At 35.6% G+C, this 13,863-nt stretch overlaps 1 protein-coding gene and 1 pseudogene across 1 annotated transcript in view; both read left to right on the top strand.

Moving 5' to 3' along the window:
* The first annotated feature begins 8,745 nt into the window (after positions 1-8,745).
* Positions 8,746-13,863, top strand: part of ARHGEF33 (Rho guanine nucleotide exchange factor 33) — a 44,209-nt gene continuing 39,091 nt past the window's right edge. The window contains exons 1-3 of the mRNA XM_011361381.2: positions 8,746-8,828; positions 10,096-10,207; positions 11,076-11,125. Coding sequence (XP_011359683.1) covers positions 10,183-10,207; positions 11,076-11,125 — 75 coding nt within the window. The 5' untranslated portion in view covers positions 8,746-8,828; positions 10,096-10,182. The remainder of the gene's footprint in view (positions 8,829-10,095; positions 10,208-11,075; positions 11,126-13,863) is intronic.
* LOC111740647 lies at positions 8,969-9,128 on the top strand (annotated as a pseudogene).

The raw sequence follows: 13,863 nt of genomic DNA, 5'->3' as shown, positions 1-13,863 counted from the left end.
ACAGTTCCAGAGAGGAAAGGGCTTGAATTAGACTTTGGAGAATGAGTAGGGATTTGACAATTAGACTAGAGTGAGAAGGGAAGACCAGGCAACAGGGAAAGGGAGAGACAAGGTAGGGAATGCAAGTGGCGACTAAGACTCAGGAGGCTGGAGTATCTCCTACTTACAGGAAATAAGATTGCAGAGGAAGGCCAGGGACACTGTGGAGGACTTTGAGGCTTTTATTATATTTTATTAAGAAGAGAGCTATTCAAGTTTTTGAGCAGGAGCAAGAGATGGTCAAAGTGATATTTAAAGGAAAATCATCTAGTAGCAGTATAGAGGATTAGGTTGGTTAGGATGCTTTTACAGCTTTTTAGGCACAAAGCAGTCAGGGTTGAACCAAAGAGATGACAATGAAAAGGGAAGGAGGACATTTAAGAAATTTTATAAACCAAGACTCAGAAGGCTTTCACTACTGGTGGATTGTAGGATGAGAGGACGATCATTCGTCTTGAGCCTGTGTCAACAATGGTGCTAGTGACAGACCTAGGGAAATCTGAAGGGGTTGCCTGGGTAGGCTAAAGATCCCTGATGTGATTTAAACAGGTCGAGTTTGAGGGGACCATGGAACAGCCAAGTGAAAATATGTATTAGAAAGAAATATAAGTGTTAGTAGGGATACGCATTTAGTAGAAAAAAAATCGGAACAACCAGTTTTGTTTCCTTCCCTCAAAGTAAAGACTTGAACATTAAAAAGCAGCTAAAACTGTATAGTGGAAGAACAAGGGATTAGGGAATTGTGAACTGCTTTGCACAATTTAAGTTTGGGGTATAGTGTCTTCTTTTTATTTGTTTTGTTTTTTGTTTTTTAGATTGAACAAAAGGGCAGGGGACTGGACTACTTGGGAAGGGAGGTCATTGGTTGCTCAATCACCATGTCACTGAGTAATACTTGGAGATACCCTGTTCGATTTTAGCCTCAGCATTTTAGGGCTGCAAAGATGTTGAGAGCCTCCTCATACTAAAGATGAGAAAACAGAAGCCCAGAGAGGGTGCCTGGCTTTCCCACAGCCCCACAGTGAGTGAGAAGTCAGGGGCAGATTTCTCAGTCCGGTATTGTTCCCATTCCCCCACCTGCCAGTCAGCAGGTGCACTATCCTCCTAATTCTCTGGAAAACATTTTTACATAGTCTTATAGTGGGAAGCCTGATGAAAATGTTCACTGGCATTATCAGAAAGCAAAATTGATGGCCTATGAAAAGCTCTAAATACACAGCACCAAAGACAGGAAATGATGTGGGGCAGCATGTGTGTGCCCTGTTAGAGCAACTTGCCTTCAGGTAAAGGAACTGTTTTCTAGTGACATCAAAACAAGATGAAATGGGCATTATCTACAGAGAACGATTTCCTAGTAGTGTGCTTCAGCAGCCTGGAATAGATTTCCAGTGAGGTTGTTCAGTGTCATTCCATACACACTTTTAAAGGTTCTGTAGAACAGGACTACTATCTAATTATCTGGGATGGGAGAAATATGTAATTTAGTTTGGAGGCAGGAGGATGGAGTACTTCTTTTCTATATTTTATTTATTTATTCTTGTCCCAACTTGTTACAAAAAGGAAATTGAAATAGTGCAACAAAAGATATAGGAATCAGAATATAGCTTCTTAGCAAAAGCAGCCCCAATATGTTCTATTCTCTTTATAGACTGTTTCTGGGCCTTTTCTCCTTGTGCCAAACTTACCAGATGTGCTAAGAAATTACTCATTGTTTGGGTTCAGTATGCCTCAGATCTAAGGAGGGCATGTATGAAATAGGCTGAAATTATAGAAGAAATAATAAACTAATGATGAATTTATATTTTTCATTGATCGATGTTGACTATATAAAAATGTTGACTATTTCTTATATCTAGCTTACTGTACTGTTAGACTCTAATAATAACTGGTTATAAATTATAAGTGCCCTTAGTGAGGATATGTGACAGTTGAGGAGAATGGCCAAGGCAGGCTTATGAAGAGTATGAGACGTGAACTGCCCCTTAAAGGTTGAGCAGGACCTTGCAGAGGGCAGAGGGTTTTAAGGCTGGGTGGCAGGGACTGGGATCCTCAGGTACAAATGCACATGGCCTGTAGGGAGACTAGTCCTATAGGGAGATGCTATAGTTTTACTGGCAAGAAGACACTGCCGACCCTAGCGTGAGCAGTAGGCTATTCTTCGAACTGAGGTTAGAGATTTGCAGGCTTTGTCTCATTCCTCCTGGAGTCTCTGTTCAGCAGGAGGTAGTGAGAAATTACGATCATTCTGAAGACTGGACTTTATTCTCCTTTCCAGCGTTTCTGAAAGTGCCAAAGGCAGATCCAAATTACCACTTAAATAAATGTCATTTTATCTGAACTATGAAAAAATACTCCCAGGAGAGACAGCAGTAACCTGGTTTCCCCTCTTACTTAAAAAAGGCTTTGGTGACTGATGATCTATTTCACAAGGTGCTACTAACTCAGCCTTGTGATTCCGATCTTGTGGGCTCTGCAACTGCCTCTGCTCTAGTGGTAGGAATACTTCCTGAGGACTAGTTCAGGTTTTACTATGTTAATATACCCTCTCTGCAAATCAGGGGCACGCCTAGGGCTGGAGGCAGCTGTCTCTGGAGCTCAGGGATCTTTTCTTTCACGATTCTCTTGGGAGCCACTCTTGCCTGTCATTGTCTTTCTTCTCCTCCAATCAGGACTCTCCTGGTGAAACAGTGATGGTCATTTGATTTTCTTTTGAAGTAGGTATTTACCTTGTATTGGGGCAATACTGTGCCTCTTGCACAGTGTCTCTGAGAGGCTCTTAACTTCCACTCAACAAATCCAGGGAGAGAACCTATTTGAAAGGCTGAAATTAAGATGAGTCAAACCAGGGTAAGAAAAGAGATAGAGCATATCTTCCTGACCAAACTCATAGCCATGAAGCATTCAGGCTCACAAAATCAGGTTATGACACATTTATATGTGTGTGGATCAAAAAAAAATGAGTCAGAAGAGCCCCTGGAAGTACTAAGGTCTGAAACTTTTGATACATTTTGATGTCTTCAATGAGGCATTCATAAATTTAAAATTATCTCTAGCCATTGTGTTGTCCTGTGTGTGTGATAGCATGCTGGTGTTCTCTTTTTTTCTGATGGATGTTGACACATAGCAACTCAACCAAATTACTCTATCCTGACTGATACTATCGGGTAATCAAAAAGAATTAATGTGGCAGCGGAGTGGAGGTAGGAAGATCTCTCTTACTCCGCATGTTGACATAAAGAACCTCTGTGGCTCCTGCATTAAGGAGTTGCCCATCCTCTGCGCTTTGCCCTCTTCTCACTGGCTCTGAGCACTTTGAGTTTGCTGGCAACGGTGGCACATCAGTTATCATTAGATTTGGTGCGGAACCATTTGTGAGGAAATCCCGTTCTCTCTTTGTATTCAAGCCCAGTGGTGGGTGCGGAACCATTTGTGAGGAAATCCCGTTCTCTCTTTGTATTCAAGCCCAGTGGTGGGCACAAGGGACATATTTCTGCTATTTTATTCTATCAAACTTTGCTTGATAGAATAAAATAGGATTTTTTTTTTTTCCTAACAAAAATCACCTCAAAGCTAAACTATTTCTATATTTATCTCTAGCTCTTTTTGGCTCATGCAAAACATGTGTGGTCAAAAGCATGTTCTCTTGTCGTTTATCGGATGACAATTCAATTCACTTCCACAAATATTTGTTGAGCACATGCACAGAATGGAGCTAGGAGCTGGGGATATGGAGATGAATAAAACATCTGCTCTGCTCCCGAGTGGCTCACAGTCTAGTGAGGAAACTAGCACTCTGGCAGTTAACTAAGGATGTGATGATGGCCTTATAATTTGGCCAAAGCCACCCTGTTTCTAGCAACACTCACATTTGAGAAAAGGTCAAAGGAGAGACTGATCTGAGGACTAATGACCATTTTCAGAATAAGACTACTTATTGTTTGAGATGTCGGATAGCACCTACCTTTTTTCATTTTTTAATTTATTGCCTTTGTCACTTAATTTATTGCCTTTGCTATGTATTCAAGGATGATTTGATAATATATTTATTTGGAAGTGAGTATAAAAAGTAACATTACCATTAAGGTACGCTCCTTTTAAACACTTGCATACCTACATATTGTTAAATTTGTCTTATCTCCTTATCATTTTGCTCCTAAGGGTCACACTGTGCTCTTTGTTTTCTTGCATTATGTTGATTAATGAATTATATTAATAGATTATAAATATCAAACTATTTTTATATTCTAGAACAGACTCTACTTGTCATAGTGTTGTATTTTTATTTGTGATATTTTATTTAGAATATTTCTATATTTATTGAGGTTATCTTAGAGTAGATTTGGTATCAGCCTCATAGAATGGGTTTAGTGGACTTTACATATACCCTATTCTCTGGTATGGATTAAATAGCAACACAGTCACTGTTATTTATAGAAACTTCCTATTTTAACATCCTGGGTTATTTCTTATTTTGTGAGTAGATATTTGACACCCCTCTTTCAATATTTTGTATAGATTATTATCCCAGTCAACTTCCCAGAGTTCAGCAATTTATGTTTTCCTAGAAAATTGTCCACTTCATCGGTCTTTAAAAATTATTGCTAATAAGGTGCACATAGAATTTAAAAAATTATATTTCATAGTCTGTGAGTCAATGGTTACATCCCTCTTTTTTGTCCTATTTTGTATTCTTTCTCTTTCTCTCAATCTCCCTGTCTCATCAGACTTGACAGAACTTTTCTTATTTTATCAATACACTTAATGTTTTTTCAAATGGTTATTGGAGCCCATGTAGGAGTTGATATATTTGAAAGGCTGAAAATAATGACAATAAAATTGGTTCTTTATGTGATAGTGCTTTGGAATCCTGAGATATGAAGCAGTTTATTTAAAGAAATACAAAAATAGAAAAAATAATGGTCTCTCTTAGAGTACTTCCTATGTAACTTTGGATGAATAATTATTCAAACTACAGTTTTGTTCTGTAGAAAATAGATGGTAACATGTGCCCTGCCTACTGCACAGCGTAGCTGCAACGATTAGGTGAGGTAATGTATATGTGAGTGCTTTGAAAACTATAACACATATATAAATAAGGTCATGAAATGTCATATTTTATAAAATATATGTTGCTTTTAGGTTATATAGAAAAAACCTTTCGTAACTTTTTAAAAGCATTTTTCTATATCACAAAGATCATATAGAATCTCTTCTCTGAAAACGTTTGCAGGATTTGTCCTGATGAATTACTTTAGTTTCAGGGGAAAATATTTCCTCCTCACCCTCCCCCCAACATTAAAAGTTCTCATTCCACTAAATTAATAATGTGCACTAAAGACCCATTCAATAAAGGACACTAAAATGGAAATTAACTCAAGTCTGCTTTCAATTAATTTTTATTCCCCAAAGTGCCAGACTTTCCTTTTCTGTCACGGCAGTAATTGGAAAATAATAGACAATCCTAAGTTTTTGTGGTCTTATGCGTGTATGTGTGTATGGGGTATATATTCTAGGTCAATCTTGGGGAGGGTCAGGAAATTTTTCAGTATTCTTTAGGCTTCTATTAATATTATTAACTTTATTATTTGTATTAATTTTATAAAATTCTGGCCATAACTTTTTAGGTTAATGTTTCTTATTTCTCTATTGCAATAATTTTAGAAGCAGAAACTGATTTTGAAAGGAAATCCTCACCCCAAGACTGTAGTATGTTAATTAAACGACAACGGAGACAATCTGGTTGAAGGGGATGGGAGGGGCACCCAGAACTCCACCAGCTCGGTGGCCTTCTCTTTGCTCCCAAAGCAGGGTCAAAAAAGCAAGAGGGCTTCAAAGAGTACAGACTGAAAACCATTGTTCCATGTAACAATCAGGCATAGTTCATAGACTGAGCTTTTTCTAAAAACGTAACAGTATTTTCCCAACAGTCTAACAAGGCCCAGATGGGTGTTTTTAGAGGTTAGCACTGCTATTGTAGAGATGGAAAGAAAGAAGGGTTGGGGAGGAGTAGAAGCCATGTTAACTTGGTGAGAAGAATATGGCAGCATCTGACGGTTATTTATTCAAAGGCAGGCAATGAATCAAGGACAATGAACAAAGGAAAGAATTACTGGGCTCAGAGAGTGAGGGTTTCCCATAGAAAATGAAAAGCAGACTACAAGTAAGATCTCGTAGAGAACTTCGTAATGTAGTGAGGCTTTTTCCACAAAGTCATACTATGTTTCCTTGTAATCCTGTTGTTATTCTCCCTTTTAAAATGTACCTGTCAATATATATCACTCATTAATATGATCATACTCTTCAAACAAGTAATTCTCTTTTAGAAACCTAGCCTAAGGAAAAAAATATCTTAAATATGAGGGGGAAAAGCTATATTCATTTTTATATTAATTTGTTGTAGTGAAAAACAGAAAACTATCCTAATATTCGATAATTAAGGAAGAAAAAGAAAACAATGACAAGTTTCCTCAACTATTTTTTAGTAATTAAATATAATGATTGTGAAACTATTTACAGAAAGTCAGGAGTGATAAACATATCAGTTCTAAAATCACAGAGACCAGAGTTCTGATTTTGATCCCTCTGCCATTTCTTATCTGTGATCCGAGGCATATTATTACCTCACTTTCCCAAGCCTCAATATTCTCATCTATAAAATGAGTGTAAGATACATACTAAAGAGGATCAATACAAGGATTCTATTAAATGTGACAATATAAATAAAATGCTTGACACATGGCAGCTGTTCAATAAATGTTAATTCTCTCTGCACCATTTCTCATATAAGCATATGGAGAAATGCTTATGCTCTATTAACAGATTTGTTGACAAACTTAAGAAAATACATGGTTTCCTAGGAAAATATAAATGACAAAATTAATTAGAAAAGTTGAGTAGACCTTTGAAGAAATTGAAAAGGATTTAAAGATCAGTCTACCTTTTATAAAAGATATCAGGAGAAAATGTTTTCATGCTATGTTCTATTATCTGTTAAAAAAAAGATAATTCCAATTTAATTGAAAATTGTTTAGATTATAGAAAAAGATAAAAAATTTCTCATTTTTAAAGGTGCTTGCATAGCCTTAATGCCCCATAAACAAAATAAAAACAATAAAGCCACCATAGATCAAAATCACTCATGAATATGATGCAAAACTGTCTAAATATTAAGAAATAGAATCCAGCAGTGTATCAAAAGAACTATATCCTATAACCAAGAAAATATGCCAGGAATATAAAGTTGATTCAACATCAGGAAATCAGTATAACTCATTACAAAAATAAATTAAAGCAATTCTATCAATAGCTACTAAAAGGGTTAATAAAATACAGTATCAATTCCTAATAAGAAATTTTAGTAAAATAGAACAAAAAAGAAATTACTTAAGTATTATGTAGATTGTTTACCAAAGATATCAAATATCATTCTAAACATTAAAATTAGAAAATGGATAATGATATCCACTGTCATCATTACTAGAAAACATTATTCTGAAAGCTCTAACAAAAACAGTAAGATAGGACAATAAAATAACCACTATAAATATTTGAAAACAAGAATAAAAATCACCTAGAAAACTAAAAAAAATTACTTATTTTAAAAATCTTCCATAATTAGCAAAGGAATTAGTAAGATGGCTGAATAAAAAAATAAATATACAAAAATAAAGAATACAAAACCAGTTAGAAATGAAAATGAAAAAAATGCCCACTCACAATAGCAATAAAAACAATAAAATACTTAAGAATAAATTTCACAGGAAAAGTACAGGATTTTAAAGAAGAAAACCATAATATCTGATCCAGACAAATAGAAAAAACTATATGCTCTTAAATGATATGGTTCAATGTGAGAAAAAGGTCAATTCTCCCAAATTAATATATAAATCTAATGCAATTCCAATGAGAATCCCAGTTTTTTTATAATGAGTAAAATGATCTTGGAGTTCATTTATTCACATGGAAAAATAAATGTCAAGTAAAGCAAATTATAAAAAAGAAGAATAGACTTGCCTTATCAATAGTTTTAAAACACTGAAGAACATTTATGATTTTTGGTCTTGGAATAGGGATAAATCAGAATGGAATAGGGGGCCCATAATAGATCTCAGTGTATACAGGAATTTAATATACAGACATTTTTTTATTACTTTTCAAAAATGATTTTTAAAAGTAAAATATGCTCATTACAAAAAATTTAAGAAATTCAAATAGGCAAAAAGAACCCCTCTCCCCAGGCCCGCCCCCCAAAACCCACCACACAATATTGCTCCTCAGAACTGAATGCTTGTGTTCTCCCCTACCCCTAGTTCATGACAAAAATGATATTGCAATCCCATGAAGGAAAAGGATGACTTACATAATAATTAGAGCAGGTGTAAGTGGCTAGACACCTAGAAGGTAAGGAAATTGAATACTCCCTTGTCTCAATGGAAAACAAATTCCAGATGAAATTAAACACTTAAAAAAAAAATAAAAACATTAGGAGAAAATTTAGGAAAACATATATTAAAATCTTGGGGCCTGCAGAGAGCTTTTAAACCAACACAAGAAACATAGAAGCAATGAAAAAGATCAACTTGACTTTATAAATTTGAAAATGTTACAACAGCAAAAGTGACCACAAAGTCGAAAGAAAAAAAGATGGAAAATATTTAAAATTCATATAACAAAGATTTAATCTCTATTATATAACAGCTCTTATTAATTGATAAGGAAAAGGCAGAAGACTCAATAGAAAAATATGCAAAGCAGAGGAAAAATCACAGAAGAGCAAATATAAATGTCCAGTAAGTATATATACCCATGCTCACTACACTGGCAATCATCATAAGTAACTATGAACTATCACTTGTCACTCCTCTGACTGGTAAGAACTAAAAAGTATTAACATCCACTATTGGCAGGAGGTAAGGTACTCATGCAATATTCCTTTGCGCAGTGGCAGTATCATAGCCAATGAGGTTTATCCGAGGCATGATTATTGCTAATCAATCACATTTCTTAGTTGCAAGCAACAGTAAACAACTCTGGCTGATTTCAGCAGCAAGGATACTTGTTGAAAGGATATGGGCAGCTCATAGAATTTCTGGGAGACTGGTGAACGAAATTTGAGATTATGTGGCCAGCAACAATACTCCAAATTATATTTGTTCTGGTGGGGGAAGCACCGAAAACAGCAGTTTGAGTTACCTAACCTATCTGTACCAGATCAAAGTCACCACCACTATCCTTGCTGCCACTGCTGTCTTAGGAAAGTTTTTTTATTTCTTGGAAAATAAAAAGTATACCAAGTATATGTGTCTTAGGAAATCCTTCTGCTACTGCCGGTATCATCTGGAGTGGGTATACCTAAGTGGCATATCATAGGTCATGTGTCCATCATGACTTAGCTGCAAGAGAAGCTAGGAGAACCTGGTATTCCAGCCTCTCTAGTGGGAGGCATCCAATCAAGCCTCATGAAGTGGGGGATTCCCACCTTATGGGTAAAAATTCTAGATGGCAAAAGAAGGCCAATGTTCACAACACTGATGGTTTTTGTTTCTTTGTTGGACTGCATGCTGAACTTGCAGCTTCATGTCCAGTGGTCACTACAGCCAGGCCACATTTGATAAGTATCTCCTGGTATTAAGGAGTCTACCAGATGCTGAGAGTGTGGACAAGGCCATCAAGAAACTTACTGTTTAATGAAATAAAAACAGATGTATTGGCCTTTATACATGCCTAAGATTTTTCTCCTTAAGAGATTTCTCTAAACTATAACCTGCTAATAAAATCAATGCATCTAAATTAATTGATTTGATCCAAAAAAGAATGTACCATATTAAAAACTAGTATAATTTTAACTAATGATTTTCATACTTATTCATAAAACATTTACCTTTGTTTTAAGCTAAATATTTGCTCAACTTAGTATTTTCACTTTTCTGAAATTATATAAACCTGAAGTTGCCTCTTATAGCTGAGTTCATTTCGATATTTTGTTAACACACAAAGTGAGTCAAGTTACTGCTCAAGTTTTACTTGCTATCTTTTATTCTTGATTTCAATTGACAGGTCCAGGGAAGAGGGGGTGGCCTGATCCAGGGACAATGAAGATGCAATGTTGAAGAAAAAGCTGGAGGGAGAGAAGCAACAGGCACCATGGAAAAAACCAAAACAAAGCAAGGTTAGATTTTTTTCTATGTCTTGCTTTAGGGCTCAGGATTTAAGAAATGTAGGTTGTAGTTTTGTCTTGCCATTGTCTCAAAGCATGATAATATGTTAACTTGACTATTCTCATTTCCTCATGACAATATAATGACCGTGAAGAGCACAGACTCGGTGCTGGAGAAATAGGAAATTATATATATAAATAAAATTTGGTCTGAGTAGTTATCTTATTTTTCTTAGTAATAACTTTAGAACTGCCTTAAAACAATCTGCTCAATAAAGCTAAAATACAGATTCAGCTAATAGACATCCAACACTTTCTAGGCTAGCCTAGACAGAAGGGCTTTCTCTTTTAAACTTTACCATATAGACTCGACCATATAGAAGTGGGTTTCTGTTAGCAGCTCTAATTTACAGATGAGGAAATAGTCATTGAGAAGTCAGGCTGCAACCACAAAGTGTCAAAGTTCAGTCTGAGAGCCTGGTCTCTATCTACAGGTTCTAGTTTTTGCCGTGATACCAGGCTGTTGGGACACAGCATAAAATTCAAGTTTGCATAGGGAGTTCTGGTGATTTCAAACCATCTAGATTTTAGAGGGACCGCCCTCTGTGTGTAGAAGCCCTGGGCTTACTATTCATGAACTTAACATGCTGAGGCAGGTTCCTCTAAGGAAGGAGTTATATCAGTCATATATGGTTTGGTCATTAGATGTGATTATAAAATCACCTATACCAGTTTTTGTTCTGTTCTTGTTGAACTACTAGTTTCTTGTCCTGCAGGCACAGATTTAGAATCGTTTAAGTGCCCTTATTCCCTGCATGTGTCTGAAGAAGATAGGGACAGAATGAATCATGATGATTGAGAAAGCTCTTTCTCCCTACAGGAGAGAATGAACACATGCCAATGAATAATCCTTCCACACAGATTTACCAGGTAAGGACAAGTAGATTGTTTTGAACGGTTCTATGTGTAATAGTAATGACTGTCTTATATGTATAAAACTTTTAGTGCTCACAAATGCTTTCACATCTATTATTATATTTGTTCACTTAACAAGTTCATTGTATTTGAGATAGTCAAGGCAGAAGGCACCATTTCCATTGCACTTTTGAGGAAACCAACTATTGCAGGACAAATTACCCAGTTTATAAAATATAGCACTCCCATATTAACTCTGCTTTTCTTGCCTATAGCCATCATCACTATGGCCATTACACTGTGCAATAACATTTCCATCAGAGAGAAAGAGAGAGTAAGGTCTATTTTTCTTAGTTTCCTATTTTAGCAGGGAACTGAGAATTGAAAAGGGTTAGCATTATAAATGTTCAAATATGGTGGTAGAAAAAAAACTGCAAGTGCCTTTAAACAATGGAAATAATTGAATTTATAAGGAAGATAAAAGTTCTGGAAAACATTTTGTAATATGTTTGCCATGAGGGTCTCGTCAGGCTGCTTTGGCTCTCGAAACAGTATTTATTTAGCTTCTATCTTCCAACTGTAAATTTAAAGTAAATTTATGTTCTTAAAAATTATGGAAATTTATTCGGACATAATCTGTGATGTAAAAGCAGCTTGGGCTAGGGAAATCCATAATCCTTTCCAGAGTTAAGATGATGTTATCTGGAATACTTGAGACAGAATAAAGAATTGACAGGGCTTGGTGGGCATTGAAAGGAAAGGTAATTTCAAAATTGGCTCTAAGGTGTTAAGCCCTGGCAACTGGAAAAAAGAGTGGTCTCCCAAGAGGTAGAGGAATTCAGAAGAGCAGACAGTTTTGTGGAAATGTTTTTTAGATTTGTTGAGTTCGAGTGATGGTAAAGTGAATATAATAGTTTCCAGAAATCTCATGAAAAAGATCGTTGGTGTGGACCCAATTAGGGCAAGCCAGCATAGGATTATGTAAACATTTTTAATCGTGTTGCTCCAAAACCCAGACTGGCAACGAGAGAGGGTGGAGGAAACAGCCTCATTTCAACTTGATGCCTATTTATTGAACAATTACTATAAGCAAAGTCTACTGTGTTGTCTAATGGGAAATGAAACACGTTCTCGTTGATTTTTAAGTGTCCTGGTAAGCACATACAATAAATAGCTCATACAAAGAGGGCTATTGGAAGGATTACAAAAGAAGCATTGATAAAATTCTATGGGATACAGGAGAAGGATGAATTAATATTGACTGAAGGACTTGCACCAGGCTTTTAAGGACAAGTTGATCATTTGGTAAGTGGATATGGGGAAGGGTATTATAGGAAGAGGGACTAGGTTAAATAAAAGCCTGGAAACATGAGAGAGTCTTCTCAGTGATGATTTGATGCCTCACTTGTCCAAGACCTCCAAATGCCTTCCCTCCCCTATGTTAACGTCTGGCCTGTGTATAGCATTTAAATGAGTGTGAGTATCTCTTTAAATTCAGGTATGATTTAAAGTCTATTATAATCTTATGTAGGTCACTCCCTGAATGTTGGCTAAATATAGCTGCAATGGGGGTGGCCTCATTCTCTTATTGTATCACAAATCCAAGTACATCTGTTCACAGTGGAACAAATGAAGCAGTGGAAGTGAAGTTGGTCTATATGACCTCTGAGATGCTGTGATTATAACCCCATCCTTGCTTTAAAAGAACACTTTCTAAGCCCCAGTTTGTTTACTCCAAGCAACATTTAACCAAGCGAAGATGGAGAAGTAAAGAAAGAAGAAGAGGAAGAAAAAAAGGAGGGAAGCAGGGAGAGATAAACTATAATAGAATACAATCTACACTATAAAGGGAGAGCAAAATATGAAATTTGAAGCAAAACATGTCATTTTGGCTACTCTCCATCTCCTTATTTATTTTCGTGATAGACTCCCACTCCTACCTGGCATTACAGTAAATATTAACTTGTTTGTTTATATTTTTATTGTCTGTCTCTTTCTCTAGAATGTAAGCTCCAAGGGCAGGGATTTAGTTATTTTGCTCTCTATTGTATTCTCAGCATGAAGTACAATACCTGGAATATGAAAAATATTCAATAAATATTAGTTGAATAAATGAATGACTATCTGCAAGGTGTGTATATTGCTTTAAGCCAAGAGGTTTTGATGCAATCATTTGGTCTGCCAAATGGTGTTTGGAAATTGTCTGGTTCTTTGGGAGAAAAAGAATAGACCCTCACTTCATATCCTAATAAAAATAAACTCTAAAGTGGATTAAAGCGTTAAATAAAACCATAAAAGTTTAGAATCGGTGAATATTTTGGATGTGAAATGTCTAAGTAAAAAAACACTGGAAGAAATTACAATGGAAAGAATTGGAGAGTTCATCCACATCACAATCAAAAAATTTACAAACATAAATATATTTTCAACAAATTCAAAGGCAGATAACAAAACTGAAAAAATCCTCACAAAGAGATTGCAAAGGTAAATCGATAAAACAGGAAACTCCTGAGACTGCAGTAGAATATGGGCAAAGAACACAAAAAAAGTTACCAAGGTAAAATTAAGGATGACTAATAAATAGAAGAAAATCTTTAGCTTAAAAAAAAAGATTAATTTAAAACAAGGAGTATTATTTTTTGACTATCTAATTAGCAAGTAATAAAATATTTAAAAATATTTAATTTTGATGAGTGTGTATAAATTGGTAGAACCTTTTATGAAAATTATTAGTTAAAATGTACTAAAAGTGT

This window comes from Pteropus vampyrus, unplaced genomic scaffold (genome assembly GCF_000151845.1).
Source record: "Pteropus vampyrus isolate Shadow unplaced genomic scaffold, Pvam_2.0 Scaffold66, whole genome shotgun sequence".
Lineage (NCBI taxonomy): Eukaryota > Metazoa > Chordata > Mammalia > Chiroptera > Pteropodidae > Pteropus > Pteropus vampyrus.
This window is presented reverse-complemented; position numbering and strand designations above follow the sequence as displayed.